The sequence below is a fragment of the Glossina fuscipes genome, unplaced genomic scaffold (assembly GCF_014805625.2).
Source record: "Glossina fuscipes isolate IAEA_lab_2018 unplaced genomic scaffold, Yale_Gfus_2 27, whole genome shotgun sequence".
Lineage (NCBI taxonomy): Eukaryota > Metazoa > Arthropoda > Insecta > Diptera > Glossinidae > Glossina > Glossina fuscipes.
The window spans coordinates 7,674,042-7,694,407 of record NW_023998422.1 but is presented as its reverse complement, the minus strand read 5'-3'; the positions used below and the strand labels follow the sequence as shown (position 1 = coordinate 7,694,407).

At 35.2% G+C, this 20,366-nt stretch overlaps 1 protein-coding gene across 4 annotated transcripts in view; it reads left to right on the top strand.

Moving 5' to 3' along the window:
• Positions 1-20,366, top strand: part of LOC119635717 (heterogeneous nuclear ribonucleoprotein L) — a 205,873-nt gene that overhangs the window by 43,426 nt on the left and 142,081 nt on the right. For all 4 annotated transcript variants that reach the window (XM_038030694.1, XM_038030693.1, XM_038030692.1 and 1 more), the window contains exon 2: positions 12,277-12,414. In XM_038030694.1, coding sequence (XP_037886622.1) covers positions 12,277-12,414 — 138 coding nt within the window. The remainder of the gene's footprint in view (positions 1-12,276; positions 12,415-20,366) is intronic.

Below are 20,366 nucleotides of genomic sequence, written 5' to 3'. Positions count from 1 at the left end.
GTAAAGAAATCATACGCAAAAGGGGAGTTTCCTTTACCAAATAATGACCGAACAAAGGAATCGTAGATAAGGCAGAGTCTGGAATAGGCCAGGGCGTTAACTACAGCCCGCCCGGATTCGATTATCCCCCTGTCTCCATAAGGAGTATGTTTCCCGAGTGGCAACCCTCTGAGGAGTGTTTGCTGGATAGAAAGTGGAAACCCCGAACTAGCTAGCTGCCCCATGATACGCGTGTTCATCCGCTGCGATCTCCGAATTTTTGTTCTCTTTGACTTCGATAATTTCGTTCGTTCGACATGGCGATATTTATATGTATACAACTCTTTGCACTACGGTCACCCATTTAATGCGGGGCCTATATAGTTTTGTTAGATAGTGTTACGAAGAATGCAACAAAAAGGGGCCGAAGGGTTAAAGTTTCAAAGAGCCGGGCTCGTTTCTATCCCTAAGTCAGTTGAGGCCTAAGATAATAACATTGATTTTTCCTTTTCTGTGCTCCACCATGCTCTCTCCTATAGGCCTATTGGAAATAATCGGCGTCTCTAACAGTTTCATTTTTCACTTTTATATGTGAAGCTTTTCACGCTGCAACCAGTTTGGTGGACTTTGCATATATACACCTATTTCCGTTTGTTCGTAAACTGCTTTGTGGAACATTTGCAGATGACTACCCGCGTCAAAGTACGTCGGTAATATATCCCCGCGGTTGCTTGAGTTAATGACAAATATAAAGCGAGATAGGCTTTTTTAAAGCGATTGATTTAGATGCTTAGATTCTGCTGCTGCTTGTTCGTCTTCCTGATTGCGCTTGATTCACATTTCAATTTTGCATCTTCAGTTTTGCGCTTGAGGAGCATCATGAAGCTACGCGTCATCTGCATTTCGTAATCTTAACAAAGTTTTCATATGACCTAAAAGACTGGAATGATGAAATCTGTCAACTCGACGAGTCTGGAGGAGACGCCTTTCCCACTCAATTGCATTATTTCTCATTTCATTTTGCGAATTTTCGAAAGAAAATTAGTTAGTAATGAAAGAAGGGGGCGGAAGTTGTAGATTTAAAAAATATCTTTAACTTCATCTTAACTTTATCTTGTCATTTATTTCAATGTCTCATATGACGCGTGTACACCCAGTGTTGCAGAAAGTAAAAAAAAGATTTCATGCATTTTGCTTTTAACTGATTAAGGTCAATACATCTATGGGGGGGGAACTCTTTTAATTTTCTTCTTCAATTTTTGCAATACAGAACCATTTCGTTAAAACGTTCCTTTGAAGTCATATCAGAGTAGTTCCTCTTGTTTACGTGTGCTTTAATACATTCAACTTTCCCGTTTTTTGTCATTATAGGAAGGATTTATAAAGAGAAAGCATGCAAGACTGGGCGGGCGTTGAGCTTTTAGAGTTTCAATTTCAATTGTGCGTTACATGAGCGAGCGCCCTTTTACGTTGCCGGCCATTTCATTACCTATGGCACGATAAGTTAATATGAATACAGCAGGCGGCGGCATATCATTCGCTGACTCTGACTGTAGATATGTGATATATTTATATGGGTGTACACACGTATATATATATATGTATATATATTTTCGTGTTTTCCAACATGAGTTTATTTGTTATTGGTGTCTTGTTCGTGTTTTTGTTTTGTTGTTGTTGTTGCTGCTGTTGTTGTTGTTGTTTGTAAAATACGCACACATGCCGTTTTGAAAGAATAAATTAAAGGGCAGCAACAAATGTGCTTTTTGACTAAATGATTGTTGGCTCGCTATCTGAAGTCTGAATAAATGACAGACCGACGGACTGACTGGCCGAATGTCTGAATGACTGAAGGACAAGCAGGCTGATTGAAATGCTGCTGGTGGTATTGCACAAGCGACAACAGCAACAGCAAAAACAATTGTGGCTTTTTTTTTTTTTATGCGTGTCTGCATATTTCGATCTATGTATATATGTATGTATGTTTGTATGTGTTTATGTATGTATGTGTGTGTGTTCATCATTTGTTGGCAACGTTTTCGATAAATTTCAGTTCATTTTTTCATTCAATTTCACTTAAATATCTTGTGCATGCGTTCTCTTGTTGTAATTGTTGCTGTTGTTAAATTTTAAAAAGAATTTACATTTTTTCTATTTATCTTTTTTTTTTTATTCTAATTTTTGTACAAAATATTTGTTTTTCTTAAAGTACACAGTATGTAAGACAAAAACGTTTTCCTTAGAGTGTGAATGGATATGTTGCTTTGGATGGCTAAAAAGTGGAAGAGACGGTAAGCGCGGGCCAGGAGTTTATATTATTTCGATTGAATTAAACAAATTGAAATAATGTTTTATGCTAAACGAATTAACGAACAGAAGCGGGCACAGGCACAGGCACACAGGCACACAGGCATGGCATGGCATGGCATGGCATGGACGGACCCGACCGGGCACAACAATGAAGAGAAGACGACAACGGGACGACACAAGTAGAAAGATAAAATAAAATATAAATTTATTTATTTTTTTTTTGTGCGCTGCTCCTCTAAACGCACAAAAGTAATTCATCTTTATTTCAAAACATTTCAAGTTGAGCGAGATTTCATTGCATTTATTTTCAACTTTTTTACGTTCCGGTCTCCTCGTTTGGTCTGTGTGCGTGCTATGGTCCTTGTTATGTGCATGCCAATGCGCTTGGTGCTACTGCTGTTGCAATTATTTTTAAGGAATTTTTTTTTGTTTTTTTTTTTTTTTTACTTTACGCCTGTTTGCCGTTTTAATGTTTTTCAATTTAAATATTTTTCGCTTTATTGTTTTAATGCTGTCGCTCGCCAGTGAAAGCACTCGTCATTATGTCACTTTTTGTTGTTATATCTTTCTCTTTTTGTTTTTCTATTTGTGTAAAAACGTCTCGCTGTCTGATTGCATTCAGTCAATCAATCAGTTGTTAAAACCAAAGCGACTGCAATAACATAAAAATGAAATCTAATCAACACGCCGCGTACATGGCTTGCTTTTGCGGTATTTCTTAGCATTCAGTTAATCATTTTTCAAATTTTTGATTATTTTGGAAACCATTGGGGAGCAGTAATAGTAATAGTAGCAGTAGTAGTAGTAGTAGTAGTAGTAGTAGTAGAAGTAGTTGTAGTAGCGAAACACGTTCTATGTTGTGAGAGTGTGTGTGCTTCAGCGTTTTTCCCCCTTCACATATATGTATATGTATTGTGTTGACAGTTGAAATATTTCAATTTATCATTTTCTCTAGTAAGCTCTAAGTACTAGTTGTCCAATGCTCCCCTACCCTCTTCCTACTCCTCCTATTTTCGTCGGCTTCCTCTTTAGGTTTTTTCTAATAAAAAAAAAAAAATCTTTTTTGACATAAAACAAATGTTTTTGCTTTCCTTTGATTTCTTTTTTAAAAATCTCTCTACATATCAACTAAATAACCAACAGCCACAACAACAAGCTGCTGAACGCATACAATCATCAACATCATCATCATCATCATGAAGTCTTTCTTTTTCCTTTAGGAAAAAATCTAAAATAAATTCAAAGATGAAATTATTTTAAATAACTCATAAGAGATTCGTTTATCTTATCAAAGACTTCCTCAATAATTTGTCAAAATATTAAATTTCATTTAGTAAAAGAAATTATTTAAAAAAATTTTCTGCTCGTTTTTATCTCTTGAAAGTGCTTGAAAGTTTTCTCAGTGGGTAGTAGTAGATAGCAGTAAAGATATGGCTATGTCTTCCATGTGTTGTGTGTGTGTGTGTGTGCTAATGAAACGCAGATGTTTATATTGCATAATATTTTCTTCTTTTCCGAACATAATCACTTTCTTTATATTTATAGTCGCAACAAGATTTCTCTTATCAACAACGTTAGCAACGTGAAAAGCATTTCCGTGAAATGTACAAGTTCTTGGAGATGTACAAGTTTCAAAGGATATTATTCAACGAGAAATTGGCATATTTTGCCCCATTTTTTTCAGAGTAAGCGATTGGCTCCATAAACATTTCGCTCCAGCATATCGGTGACGGTACAATGACTTCTACATATTTAGACTATCGTTCAGATAAGAAATCTCGCTTCCCAATCTAATCTTCTTTTCTCTCTCTGTATATCGATGATATTTATGATATGTAATGAATGATTCATAAAATCTTTAGTCTAAACTTTCATTTTTTTTGCCTCTTAATAAACGGTGTGTGAGAAGAGAATCTTTTCCCGTTAAACTATTAAAAATGTTTTTCGCAAAAAATTGCATTTTTTTTCTCATTCGAAACAATATTTTGCTGCAGCAGAAACCATATGGTATAGTGTAGTGTAGTGTTCGTTGTTATGCTTACAATGTAAAGCGGGCCAAAAACTCTACCAGTTACGACTCATAAATAAATACAAAGATGATCTCTTTATCATCATCATCTGTTTGCTTATAATAAATATTATGTGCTTTGAGGTAAAAAGAAGTGAAATAATTATGCACTTCTAGAAAAAGAAAAAAAAAAAAAATATATATATATATATATATTTTCATTAATTCTCTCACAAACGAGATTATTATTGCAAAAAGGAAAACAAAGTCAAGTCAAACTGAAAAGCGAGGAAAGTAAGAGAGAAAATATAACAATGAGCCGTACTTCACCATAGGGTTGATAAACTTTTAACACCTGTATTTGCATATTAAAAAAAAAAAAGAAAAGAAAAAAAAAAGCAAAAAAAAAAAAAAAAAAAAAAAAAGGAAAAAAAAGAAAAAAAAATTACGCCGTAAACAATGTTAAGATGCGGGATATTGTTGCGAGTTTTTGTTTTTTTTTTTTTGTGCATTTAATGAAAGTAAAAAAAAAAGTGGAAAAATTGTAGTAAAACTGTTGTGTGTGAGCCAGTAAATGCATTTTTTTTTTTTCATTTTTAAGGGTTACAATGCTCGTTTTTCAGGCCTGAATTGCTTTTGTAGTCATTTTCAGCGAATAAGAAGAAGCATAGAAATATTACGACAGAAAATATCGTCGCCAAACATCACTGGAATTTCAGATTCCAGCCAACAGAGATTAAACAAGCAAACAAGTAAAAAAGTTATATTTGGCGGAGGCCGAATCTCGCTTACCTACCTTTTCGCTTGTTCCCATTCTACTCTCCAAGTTTATTTGTTTGATACCATTTTTAGGCAGATAATATATCTTCAGTTGAGCAATGTTTGGGTTATGATAGATAAGCACATAACCTCAAAAAAAAAGAAAAAAACTAAAATTCATTCACTTATAACTTTGCGTGGGCATGGGCGATCTTTCGTATCTTTGCACGTAGAGAGTAGAGTGTTTCCTAAAGTAAATGCGAACAATTTCACCCTTCTAACTTTTATAATTTCTTAATAAAAAAGCAAAAACACACAAATTATTGTTAAGAAAAACGGAGCTACGTTCTATTTAGGCTTCACTGCTGGCTTCCGCTACCTACGAGCAAAAACTTTCAATGTTTCTACCAAATTTGAAGTCGATATCTTCTTCAAGAGAATGCTAACAACAAACACCACACAGAACACAGACGGACGGACAGAATTTCACGCTGATGAAGACTATAAATACTTTATAGCGTCTCTGAAAGTACCTTTTGGATGCGACATACCTTCAGTGGTGGATATAATAAAGTTTTAATTTCTCGTCACGAAATTCTGGTCACATGAAATTAAAGTAAATATCAGTTTAGCTAAACAGGGGTACAGGATGAACATGAGAGATTGATTGTACGGCCGTAAACTCAATAAATTTAAAATTAAAATCATTGTAGTGAGCCAAAGCCCGCCACCACTTCCCTTAATACAATTATTTGCCTAACAATAAGGCATTCCATGAGAAGGGGTCGACTCTTTTCTAAACACGTTCTCCCTGCACCAAAGTTCATCAAAACGATCTTAAAGCTTGCGCTTCTACAAATTAAACGCAAGGATAGATGAGCATATATGAGACGAACAGATTGACAGAAAAGTTTGGCTTGATGCGGGAAGTCATTCTGAATCGATCGGTATAATAAAAGATGAGTCTACCTCAAGTACTTCTGGCTGTTGTATACCTTTGCACAACCTTATAGTAAGTAGTACAGTACAGTATTATGGTATAGTAGTACCTTTTTATCATAGGTAAAGTAGGGTATAACAAGCCACTTATTATAAACAGTGTTAAGATACAAGTGAAAGTTTTGAAAATTTTATTTCCGGATTATACGAATAATTTTGATTGAAGATCGTTTCGCATCCATCCAAGTCTTCCCATCCTATGAACTAAACGATGTTCCTTTAAATCCCCGCTGATAACTATTATAAGGTACAAGTTTTTTACTGCTAGCAATGTCTTCTGTTAGCTATTGTGTGGTGTTGTTTTCAGTTTATAAACCATTTGTCAAACTGTGTTTAATCTATGGGAAGGTATAGTCGGAACAGTGCAACACATCTCGTTGAGGCTTGTAGAACGTGTAGTTTGGGGTCTTGGCAAGAAACGCTGTCCGCTACGAACTACATAATCTCTGCTTAATAAAGTGTTGTTGCACTATGAGTGGTCGAAATGATAAAAAATCAGGAAATCAATCGGTGGATTCAGTAGTATCCACAATAGAGGCAAGTATTCTTAGAGCTACTTAAGGGGGATGGGGTAGAAACCGTTTGCATTGTTCGCTCGTTAGAGTTTACCAACGATAACTGATGCCTATCACTAGGAGCCAATTTTGAAAAACCATTAACGATTGATATTTTTCTAAAATACGACCAGGAAACGTGGAAGCACTGAACTGTAGCGTGATGTTGACAACATTTAAAATCCTTAAAACTTATGACCTAGTCCGAGCAAGCAGCGCTTCCGTTTCTATAATGACTCTCAGGGACAGATGCTTCACGAAGAGAGTTCCAAGAGATCAGTTATCGATGTCGGAAATCAATTCATATTCTCCCCAGGAGATGGAAAGAATGTGTTATGTGGAAGGTAATGAGGGACGATGTTTGAAGTGAACAATAGAGTGGATTGTTGCTACGATTAATGGACCGTTGTCTTGCTGCCTTGGGTTAGACTGGTTGCATATTATGCGTGCCGCCTGCAACAAGTTTCCATTTAAATTTTTCCGACATTTACAGTTACATGTGGCATGACTAAGTTGACTATCACCTTTAATTATAATGCTCGTGCCCATGTCGAATCAATATATGTTTATAGAGTAGTTGGCAAAGTGTGTTCTTTCTATGGCTTTGCAAGCGGTTGGTATATTTAATGCACCGTACACCTTGCGCTACGCGTTGATATGAAAAATAATTTACATTTGTGCGTCTGTGTGGGAGGAATTCACCTTCATCGCATCGTCGCCTCATAAAGGTGATATATGGATTACGACAATTCTTGGCGATTTGTTTTTTTTTTTTTTTGTAAATAAAAATCCTCTCATATATTGCTGAGTAATGTTTTGATGTAAGAGATGACGAACAAGTTCGCCTAACATGACATTGAAATATTTTTGCTTTCCATGCATATGTTTTTTTTTGATCGCTTGGTTATCTATCCAGATGCTCTCAACAATTTCAAGTGATTTTTTTCGTTGTTGTTGTTGTTGTTGTATTAATCATCGTATAATGCGGCTGAGAACGAAATAACTATACATTTACTGTTTAATTGTTCTACGGAAGGTTTTGTTACATATTGCTCGACGGATTGTTGTTTATAGTTCATGTCAAGTGGTGTTTCTTCGTCTATTGTAACCTAATTCTTGTTCTCTTCGCTTCTTTTCTTTCCAATTATTATCCATTAAATACTGCAATTAAAATCTTTTATGAATTTTGTGTATATGTGTATGTGGGTGTGCGTGTACATGTGTATGTGTGTGTGCGATTATTAACAACAGTAGCGAACAACATAAGCGTCAGTCGTGCCTGGTTGTCGGTGGCAGCAAATAGCGCTTAGCGTCCACTTGAAATGGGCAAAGCAAAGAAATTAGAGAAATTTGAAATTTTGTTTGCACAAGTATGTGTGTCTGTGATGTGTATATGTTTCGAATGTAGAAGAAATAAAAATTCGTTTAATAAACTTCCGTTTGTCATTATCATGAAATTTCTTTTTAATAAAAAACAAATTAAATCCATATTTTTTATTATAAATGATTTTTATTTTTTCTCTCGCTTTTTTTCCCATTGTTTTCTATAAAAATAATTAATAGTCATCGGCCAAATCTTTTAGGGCAAGTGGCCAAAAAATTTTCACCCAACAACATGACTTTGCAAAATGAAAAGAAAAACAAAGAAGCAAAGCTTACTCACAATCGCTGTAAATGTCATTTCCATTCATCGAAAAGATTTAAATTGTTTTCTTGTTCTTGTTCTTGTTGTTCTTCATGCGCACTTTACCCTTTTTTTCCTCCCCCCTTCGCATACTTTTTCTTCATTAAATATTTCCAAGCTTTGGCCAAAAAAATCTCTTCAGCTTGTTGTACGGCCATCAGCAGCTGTGTAGCTTTTCCACTACTACTACTACTACTACTACTACAACTACTACTATTACTACTCACCTTTACTTGGATAAACTGATTGACCTCTTTTTCCTATTTTTTGCTCTTAGTTCCCGTGCTCACTCATAACCCTTGCAGTTATTAATTATATGCTTGCTTGCTATTGGTATTCTGATCGACAGTGCCAGAGTTTTTAATTTTTTTCTCCTTTCATTCCTTTCTTTCATTCGTAAAAAAAAAAAAAAAAAAAAAATTCGCATTAATTATCTGTTATGCTCATATTATATTTTTTTTCGTTATAATTACAACATTTACTTGCTTTTCTTTACTCTTCCTTCACTTGCGCTTCGATATGGCTCGACATTTTGTGTAATTACGACAATGTCATATTAAGATTGGCTTTAGAAAACCAAAACGAGAGTTAATTATAACGTAGTCGAGAATGTCATGGATTTGTATAAAATTAATGACTAACATGTGAGAATAAGATTTTAATAGGGTTCTGAAAGCGAGGCAAAATGTACTTTGCTACAATCGATATCATCGGCATCACTGCCTACATATAGCCAAGATAAGGGTAGTGCAATCAAACTTCTTGGGCGGGAACACTCAGGTCATGTTTCGAACGCTATCGAATTCGCACTGTAAACGACTCAGATGGGCGACAATAGTGCCCATGAGTACAGCAAGCCTTGGGCGTCGGCCTAATGTGCGCAATGTTGTTGTGTTCGTGTGCATGTACCTTTATTGACCATCAGCCCAGTTCTTTAGTGTAGCTCTTTTAGCGCCTAGGAGATCCTCGTATGACACACATGTCTCTCCATTTTTTACTTTCATTCGGTTCGCCCTTGACACAAACCACCCTACTACAATGATCTTTCCCGTCCTTTTGCATTACGCATGACTTTTTTTCCGATCCATGCGTTTTCCGAGGTGCGTTTATCGAAGTTGGGAACAGTTATTAAATAGTTCATTGTTTCTACAGGAAATGCCTCTTATGCGACCAAATTGGATAAGTCAGGGTTACCAAACCGCATGAAAACATACATACGTTTATCATGATATTAAGTGTTATATAATTGATTTTTGGGAATTCGCTTCATCTCACTTGTCTCATCACAAATCATCTGACTTGATAGCGTATTAAGAGGAGATATCACTCAGTCTTGAAGTAATGCCAATCATTCGCAGCAATAATTATCGTCAACAATAATTATATTAGCGTTAATGAGCCATATTCAGGGTTGTCGCTTTTACTTGCTCTCATCAGCCTGAGTGAGCTGCAATGCGCCGGGGAAAGTCTTGTTGACTTTGTCAAGCGAATGTCATTTAGCAGATTGAATATCTAAGCAAACTCTGATAACTTGTAACTTAACTTGATTTGTGGGCGCGACAGAGCTTTAGAACTGATCCTTTATAAAATCCTCATTCGCATTGTTTCTGGTTCTCAATGTTTTCTTTATTATAAGAAGCATCTTTCCGTGCTTACTACACTTGTGTCGAAAAGTTTACGCGACACTGTCACATATGGTTAACAGGCTTTCCTTGCGTTTTTATCCTCCTTCCGTCCTTATGTCCTCCGTTTGATTTCTTGAGTGTGCGGCCATCGCCAAAGATTTTCAACATGAATTTTTTCGAGTTATCCAAAAGTAACTAACAGACAGGCAGACAGAAGACGTTGAAACTGAAACTTGGCTTTAGAATCTTATTTTGTTCTGTTCATATGCAAGAATAATGGTTTTTCGATTTTTACCTCAGACATTTGAAATAGAATTCGAAAAATACCTATGCAGTCAACACTTTTGTTTACTAATAAAATAGATCTGCAAAGGGTAAAAATTAAACTCACTCTACTTTACTTTACACAATACAAACAACTAAACTAAAGAAGCTACTAATTCCAGTGATGTTTCACAGAGGTTACGTTTTTACGTCTTTACTAAACTGAATGGAAAAAGCTATTAGTTCGCATGATGTTGTAATGAAAAAATTCAAAATCTTTCATATCCGCTTTTATCGGGCGATATAGCGATGATGACGATAACGGTGTCAATAACTTAATTACACATATCATTAAGTTTTCTTGCACAATACTGCCTTCCGACGACCACTAACCAACCAGACAGGTGCTCCAATTAAAAGAGTTTTTTGTCGGCATAATTACGACATAATAAGAACATGTTGTTGAAGTATTGCAAAAAAAAAAAAAAAAAAAAAAAAAAAATCTGCAAAATGAAACAATTTCCGTTAATTAGCAGCAAATATAATATTTAGCAGTTGTTGTTGTTTTTTCACTAGCTAGCGACGTTGGTTCTTGTAATTGCTGTCACTTGTTAATAAAGATCACAACACAGACATGTCAGGAGATTTTTTATACCCACCAGCAAAGGATGAGAATATATTCGTTTTGTGAAATCATTTGTAACAATCAGAAGGAGCGAGGATCACATTTAGTATCACATTCCAAATCTCGATGTAAACATTATCGTATGTCTGTATGTAGACAATATTCTCCTATTCGCAAAAATTAGGAAATAAACTTGTTACTACATACATATTGGAATTGAAAATGGCCTGAAGTAGACTGGGAAGGCTTCTGTTTTCTGCCTGGTCTTTTTCGCCCACTTCCTGATACTCTACAATAGAAAAAACGATAAAGATTTCCATCATGTACGATCTCTGTATATCGTTTCAGTATTAGTATTATTAGTAGGCCACGCCTACTTAAGTTTTATTTTTCCGATTTTTTAAATAAAGATAGTGGATATGAAAAATTCGGCCACCACTTACTTGTTGTATTACATTTGTCTGCATCGGTATATATATATATATAGGAATGTGATTTTTGAATTATAATACCATGGTGCAATGATGTGGTGCAATGAATATATATATGATATGGAAACCTGTGATAGCATAAGTCTTAAAAGCATTACATACATATTCAGTGAAGCTAACTGCAAACAAGACCTGGCTACACGGTCAATAGTGTTTATTCATGAAATATTGCAGAAACTGTTTTACTGATCAACACGGACAGGTGTGAAATGCAATTCTGCTGGTCGAGTGTAGGCCATCACATTGCGGTACAAAGTGCCGTCATTGATGCGGGAAGAATGCGAAGAGAAATAAGTATATTTGCCGACAGCGTGGCAAGCAACGAAACGATCGAATACTTGTGAACTCTGCCGGTTTGTCAGTCATCTGCAAATGAATGTCGCCTGTTGCGTAAAAAGAGAATATGACATGCGAGGGTCGGTGAAGGGGGAGAGGGAGTGTTCATCATCGAATCTTATTGGAAATGATCTGCTGGTTAGTGCGGTTTTGTGGAGAGATTGTGTCAAGGGAGTAGAATGCCGTCAGACGATATCAGATAGGGTCAGCTCTTGGCTGGCCTGGGGTAAAATGACTAAAGGCGAGCAACAGTACTCTATTCAATTTGCTCTCCAGCTTCCAAATTCTTATAAGAAGCAGAGAATATATGCAAGTAAAACCTCTTTTGATGATATATAAAGCGTCACAAATCACTCGCAATACAGACGTCCCTTCCCTTTAATCATCATCCACCATCCGACAAGTAGTACCGCAATTATTTTAAAGAATTTCTGAAACTTGGGTCGATTCCTAAATTACCTATCAACTGTTTTCTGTCATTGAGATAAGTAAGATAAGGTAGTTTTCTCTCAGCGGTTGAATGTTCAAATTTGGATATGATCCCAGGCTTCACATAATTTACTTAAATCATTTGGAAGACAAAAACTGAACTCTTTTTTTTTTTAAATTTTCAAATTTTTCCTTTTTTTTTATTATTTGCAGGCAGTGCAACAGCAAAGTCAACAGCAAGCACTACTGAACAAATCAAATGATGACCTTCGCAGAAAACGCCCGGAAACTACGCGGCCAAATCATATTCTATTGTTTACCATCATAAATCCATTCTATCCCATAACAGTGGTAAGTAGTAACATTTTAACTTACATAACATTATAGAATAAACCGCCAATACCGCGCTGTGTGCGACAAACACAAAAAGGAATGAATTAAGAAAGGCATAGACCCCCTGCTCCTCCTCCTCCTCCTCTCCGTTGCATTCAAGTCGTATATATATATATATATAATGTGTTTGTCACTTAATGTTACTTTCATCGTTATTATCTACTTGTGTCTACTTGTGTACGCAAGTTGGCAAAGAAAAAGGGAGGACACCATTATTGTTAGACGTGCAACAACCTTAATGGCTGGCAGTTGCTTTTAGATGTTGTTCAACAGTCACCATTTCAATGTGGAGACACAAACACAGCCATGGTCAAACAAATAGCACAAATTTCAAACACAGCTTTCTTAGGCGCCTTTCAGCTAAACGATTAAAGGATTGTGTTCTTACTTGCGGCCATACACTGCTACAAAGGATAAATTTCATTAAAAAAATTTTCGGCTGCTTCTCTTATTGTCGCCTTAAGTGTATGCAGGGCACAAAGGGAAGAGAAACAATTTCCGCACGCGGGACGCGTCGACCGTCAGTTTTAATTTTTGATAAGTAGTGTCTCGGAAATAGGCTTCCAAAGGCATAAGATTAATGAAGAAGAATGCAATTAATTGTGCAAAACCAAAGACGTCCAACATTCACAAAAACGCTAAAGCTAGCGGTGTCGTGGAAGGCTTTTCTTGTTATTAAACACACGGCCCCCGTAAGAGAAGAGAAGGTAAAATGGATTCATGCCAGGGTTTGAACGCTTCACAACATGCAATGGGTGCATATATATTTAGGTCTCTAAGTCAATAAAGTGGACTCTCATAAATGATATCTACTTCTAGAGAGAAGAGCGTTCGTCAAGTGAAGAGGAAGAGTTTTCGTTTTCAATCTCAACAAAGTCAAGCTTTGGCAAGAAAAGTTTTTATAGTTAACGATGAGAATTCTCGGAAGTTTTGCAGGCAGCTTATCAAAGAAAATATATCAGAAGATTACCATAAAGATGGTGGGCGGCAGAGACGGAACTGTGCAGGTTACACTATGAAAAATGTAAAAAAGGGGAAGGCGTTACCCTTTCATTATTAGGTTCTATTACTTTACCTTAGCAGTTTTTCAGATATGGAACTTAAGCTACTTCCTCCAGCATATCTGGACAATTTTTGTATCTTTTTCGATTGTTTCTTTTTATATTGATGATTACAAAACCATTTATATAATCACATAGTTTAAAAAAAAAAAAACAAAAGTAAATTTTTTTTTATTTATTTTTTTTTTTTTTATAAACCTCTTGTGGTAAATCTTTACGTTTATTTCTCATGGCGAGGCGTGCGCCGTTTATGTCTACATGGCTGTACGCACAAAGAAACCGAAACCGAAACGCTAGCAAGAAAAAAAAGTATACAAATCAGAACAAAAACAGTTCACTTTTGTTATTTCATGTAGTATCGTTTAGTGAGAACAACTACAATTAAAATACAAGATAAAATTTTAAAGTACTTTACAGGAAAAAGTGACTTGTGTAATAATCTATGCGTGTTTTAGAATCGTAGAAATGGAAATAGTGAGAGCAAACTAGTACTAGCATTAGAAGTAAGTTAGATTGCTGCATATATTAACAGAGACAACAGTATCATCTATCATCATCCATTCAAAAACTTTTGCATACTAACACAGTTATTGTTTTGTAGTTGTAAAATTATATAACTCTCATACAGTATGTATATCCCTCGGTTGTGTAACACAATAGCAAAGAAACCAGACCAGCAGACTGTCATGCAGACAACAAACAGCAGCTAACCAAACATTTAGACATTTAAATAACAAGCTGCAGGAACACTCTTCGAACTGACAAATTTGACAATAACATAGAAGAAGAAGAAGAAGAGAGAGTGAAGGAGACTGTGCAACGTACAATGTACAAAGTGTTTAAAAAAATTTGTTTAGGCAAAGTTGCTTTAATGAAGAGCGAAACAAGTAAGAAAATCATATTCGTTCATAAACGAATCTTCTAACACTCGCCAACTTTATCGAAGAAATTAAATTTCAATATTTTGTGAGTGGAATACACTATACGTGGAAAGCCCTATTCCTATCGTGGAGTAAATAGTTATGCTCTTGCTTTTGAAAACACGATGTATTGTCAGTTAGAGCATCTTTCGATTGATTTTCCGCTTTCTAATTTCTATGGCTAACATGTAGTCAAGAAGTAGCTAAGAAAGGTGACTATCAGGTGCGTATACCCTGGTTCGAGCTCTAGCTCTAGCGCACGGTAAACCATTGATGGGTGCTTGCAGCTGCAATGGGGGCGCCCGTCCAGTAAAACCTTAACATTTACCGATCAAGAACAACATATTTCCCTATATGTTTTCTTCCTTACTTTTTTATGACCTTCGCCGTAATACACGTATCCATCAGGGCATCATCGCTTGAGAGGTTTTTATATAAAAAAATTTGAAAATGATTACAGCAAACGAGGCCATATACGGATGGGAGGGGTGTGATGGACATCTTTGAATATATTCAAAATTTGATCAAGATATGCATAAGCTCTCTATAGAGTCTCTCAAGCTTTTTTCCAATTGTCGCAAACATTTCGACAAAGGTAGTATATTCACATTTTCCGCTTATGGGGTAATAAAAACTGGAAATTAAAATATGCCAAGGCAATCATTTTGATTTTCTCTTTATTCTATTAGCGGGTAGAAGCAAAAGCAGCAAGTAAGTGAAATCTACATAAGTAAGAGGGTCTGTGTGTGTGTGTGTGTGAGATTAACATTAATAATAATTCAGGCGAGGAAAGCCTAGCCTATTAGCAACTCCGTGGCAGTGTATTAATAAACTTTAAATAGCGTTTGAAGTCAAAATTGCTTCTCCTGAACATGAATAGAACGGCCTTACGCTTCAGTTGACGTTTGCTCTGCAACATAATGATAGCAATGTTTCGGTTATATAACTAACAAAATTAATTAAAATATGAAATTTTTGTTATACTTGCAGTATACAAAGCATATCTCACTTATTACACGTCATGCAAATCGTTCCTGTTCCTCGCATATAGTTGTGTTTTCAGTTTGACCAGCCATGCCTCACATTGCTAGCTATGCTGGCTTAATAATGATTCATTACGCGCGATTCTCGCCTTTATATATATGTCGTTGAACGATATTATTGCATAAATTCCTGGCTAAGCTTTTGCACATGTCTGTCCCAAGCTTTCCTTTCCTTTCTTCGTTTCCTAAACAAATCTTTTTTCTTTTTAGACTCCTATCCTAATCCTAATCCTAATCTTCTTAACATCGAGTGATGGAATTTTGTCTTGTAGCTGAATATTTCTAAAAATGAGCAAAATATCAGAAAATTTCTCGTTCACGCTGAGCACATGATTGAAAGAGCAAGCAAGAGGAGCATTGACGCCCATACTTACTAAAGCTATTTAAGAAAATATTTAATTCCAACGGATATATATATGTCGGTTGACGGGAAAATTTTTCTATCTTATATATGTTTTTCAATTATTTTATAGCTGCTCTGCTCTCTAGTAATTGATTGTCAGAATTCAGCTGCGATTCTTGATTATTTCTCTCCCCGTTTTCAGCTGAGTTTTCCATTAAAATTTCCATTTTTTTTATTTTTTTATTGATGTTTCTTGAAACGACGTCTAATATGAAGGATAAGTCAGAAAGAGCTTATGAGATATAAATCTTTGAAGATGTAAATCAACACCGGAATGATTACGAAAAGCAATCGCTTTTATGCCCTAGAAGTTACTTACATGTCAAGTATCAAATACGGTGTGTGATGTCTTCTCAATGATTTCTATGAATTTAAATGAAATATTATATACCTTTGACATAAGCACGTATATATGTACAAGCATTAATCATTAACATTAGTTATTGTAATTGTATTACGGATTTCATGGTTTTTCTTGATTGAGATTTAAGAAGTTTTCTTAAGAAATTGAAAAACGAACTTTATGACATTGAGAGATTCTCTCAATACATGCACATACACGACATGCAAATGGTTGACTCACATTCAGAATTTATATTTTATTTTGCAAACCATATAAAAATCAACAAGAATTTTTGCTTATTTATATACATATATATATATATATATATATTGGAAAAGTATCGAAAAAAAAAAGAACTATTATACTACAACAGCTAACAACAATCAGCATAAATTTTAAAAGAAAAAGTTTCCCTTAACCATCATACAAGTGTGAATTATCTAAATATATGTATTGCGTATGGCTCCTATTTATTTTGAACCTTCGCAAACCAGCAAACTCCCCCACCCTGTTTGTTGTTGTTACCACAATATGTGTTATCTTTCTGTTTCTTCTGCGAGAACAGGCAAGGAATAAGCATGGAAGGGAGGGAGGATGCCATCTTATGGAATTATATGAGAAAAAAAACCAAGAAAAAAAAAAAAATGCAAAATTTCAAATCCCTTAGGGATCCATTATTGCGTAAGGGAAAAAAGTAGAAAATGCAAAAAAAAAAGTTTAGTTGCAAGTGTCTCTGTGCTAGTGATGCAAGCAAGTCATCCAGGCATTCAGACGTTTCGTCAATGAACTGCTATCGCTAGTATGTTAAAATTACTTTGATATCTATAGAGGTATAAAAAATGTACCCGCCTTTTACTCAGTAGTAGTTTTGTCACATATTGACATTTTTTGCATACGCTTTGTCAAATCGAAAAACATCGCATTTTTTTTTTTTTTTTTTTTGTTAACTTTTATTCTATCGAGGTTTTACATTATCGTTACTACACAATGCAAGTATATTTCATTTATCGTCGATTTTGCGAAAATCTCAGGCACACATCATCAACGGTATGAATGTTGTTAACTACCTGCAATTATATGGAAGAGTGGGAAGTGTAACTAAGGTCTAACATTAGAATTTGCTTTTAATAGATTCCAAAATTGGCTCATAATTAAAAAGTTCAAAATTCCTGCTTAGATGATAAACATATCAGCGCCATTTAAAATTGGAAAATTTTCAACGATTCTTGCCTATTATATCGAGTGGACACATATATATTTTTTCCCCTTCTTTCCAAGACTATTGCGTTTATAGCAACAGATTTGCCGAACCATACGCTTGCTTGAAGACAAATCTCTTTGGTAGATTTCTACGCCCCCGTATTTAGAAAATAGATAATTTAGTATATGTTTGCGTGGTAAAGGCCTTTACAGAGAGTTGCGATGCGAAACTTTTAACGGCCAATTACTTATCGTTAGGTTACAGGTCAGATAACTTACCTTACGGAAGGGTAAACAGAATCTTTGGGGCCACGAAGATGACGAATTATCTACTGAAACATGAAAATCCATTTGATGGAAGCTTTACTCCTCATTTGAAGCAAAGCCCCTGGTGAATTCCTAATATCTAGTAGAAAGTAGAAAGTAGCCCAAAGCGCTAATGTCACGACGGAGGCCAGTCAAACTATTGCTAACGCCGTAAATCTAAACATTCATGATCGGTCTCCCTACTAATAGTTTATTGAAAGTTGCTCAAGTTGCTCAACTAGCGAGCGCCATACAAGAGCGTCTGACTTTGGTCTGCGAGGGTTACGAGCGCGGCGAAGAGAATTTGCAAAGAAATGCAACAAAATCAGTTCAGCAAATATTAGTAGCAGTAAAGCGGGCGATAACACATCGCTTAATAAGGTCGTAGGATGGCCACTGCCTGAAAATGTACAGACGCTAGACGCCAAATTCAAATGCAAAAGTAGCGTCACTAGCACAACCGCAACTTTTAAACTAATAGACGAAATGTCATGCAATTTGGATATATTCCGTTCGAAAAACACATGGATTCGCTACTTGTGACGAATTTATTGAGTCATGTGCTACATTTACTCGCGTACTCAACTTATATTCTTTTATGTTTTCCTTTTTGTGCTAACACTTATTGCAGCGTAGGCTTCATTCAAGAGAAGAATTCATGTCCTATACGCAAAATGGGAAAGGCAGTAGGCTAGGATTAGTTGGGTAGTACTTGGCATGGAAAAATTTGCAAGATTTTTTAGAAAGAAATTTTTTGAAAGCCATGGCACACCTCTAATATAAATACATAGGTTAGGCGTAGTTTTTTTCTTTGTTCCAAAAAAGCTAGAAAACAGTTTTTCACTACACGTTACTTTCCTTATCCAAGAAGATCAATGATATTAAAGCTAAAATTATTCTAATGGCTTAGCGCTTCAGATGTCTTCTCTTCGCATACCTATAATTGAAGGAAAAGCTGGTAGGTGTCAGTTTTCAAAGCATATGTAAATGCCTTTGCAATATGTTCACTTCGCTTATCTCCTGTCCTTGCAGTGCTTATTGGGTTATATTATACCCTAATTAGTGATGAATTATGTAACAAATATCTGAAATGACTTTATATATGTGTGTTTATCGAACTTCTGCTTTTCTCTTTAATCTGCTCTTTGTTCGCTAGAATTAAACCTCACTGAAAAGCCGCTTTAAGCTGAATTCACTACAAATGATAAAAGGTAGATCAAGTCACACTTCCGAATTTTTTTTTTTCACCTCACAAAAAAAATGGAAGAACTCTATCAACCGATGAAGTATATCAGGAAATTCGTCTGAAACTTATGGATTTATTATTTATTATTATTTTCGAGAAGAAAGGAAAAAAAAAAAAAAACAGGAAATCGTTTGCTTTTCTTTTTTTTTTTTTCCATCAACTTGCAAAGCCAAGAGAATCTATAGCTAAAGCTGAAATATATTCTTGAATACGAATACGAATAAAAATACGAATACGCATATGTGTATGTGTATGCGTGTTTATCTAAGGATTTCATTTCCCCGTCAACTTTAAAAGATTTTCTCTAAAGAAAAGAAAAGAAAAGAAAAATCTGAAAAGCTTTTTCTCTTATAAAGCATTATTTTCTTCCTCTTTTTTTTTTTTTTTTGATCATATAAATACACATATATATCGGCATATCTTGGTTTGAACATATTGATGCTTTTATCATAACAACTAAAGTAGTTTTTGTTGTTCTTGCTTACTGCTTTAGCAAATTTTTTTCTTCCTTTTACTCCTCTGCTCCTCTCTGCCCCCGTCTTGCTTACCACCCCTCACCATATCATTTATTCATCTTGTTTGCATTTGGCAGCAGAAATAGTTGTACGTTTCTTCTTTTTCGATTTTCTTTTCGAGTTTTAATACTCTGTGTTATCCTTACATGATTACACATACACACACACACACACACACACACAGAATATGTAATAAAATGATATTCTGACCTTCTAAACGGATGAGTATTATGAATCTATTGAATGAATATTTTCAATCATACCCCTGGTATTTATTGCAACACAGAGAAGTTCTTCTTCTTCTAAACTTCAGTTATCATCATCAAAATTAACTTTTAACTCAAATGAAATAAAAGTAAATAAAATAAATTTTCACGAGTAGTTTCAACTTTAAAATTGCCAATAGCTTTCTTCTTCTTCTTCTTCTTCTTTTACTTTCTTTATTTTCATCCGACTACAAAATTTTGCATAGAACGAACTTTTAATTTGTACGAATTTATCTAAATCGACAAAGAAGTTGACTTGAAGAGCAAACATTGTCTGCATTGCAAAATTTCTAAAGGTAAACTAAAGCGATTACTACTAAGGTGAAATGGGCAGACATAGACTTGTCAAGGATGTATGCACATGCAAGTCCTGTAGTCAATACAAAGGTGACTGGGTGTTTGAAACATCGTCCGATCTTGGACAAGCTTCTCAGCTTATCTTCAAATTTATTGCTCTGTTGTGTTTTACTTATCATAGCATTACGTATCGCGCCCTGTCATTCTTCGCTTGGTTGAAATCCAATTTTCTATTAATCCTCCTCCCTCTAGTGTCTTCTCAGTTTGTCTTGAAATTTGTTGCTCTAATATTCGGTATCAATGGTGTTGT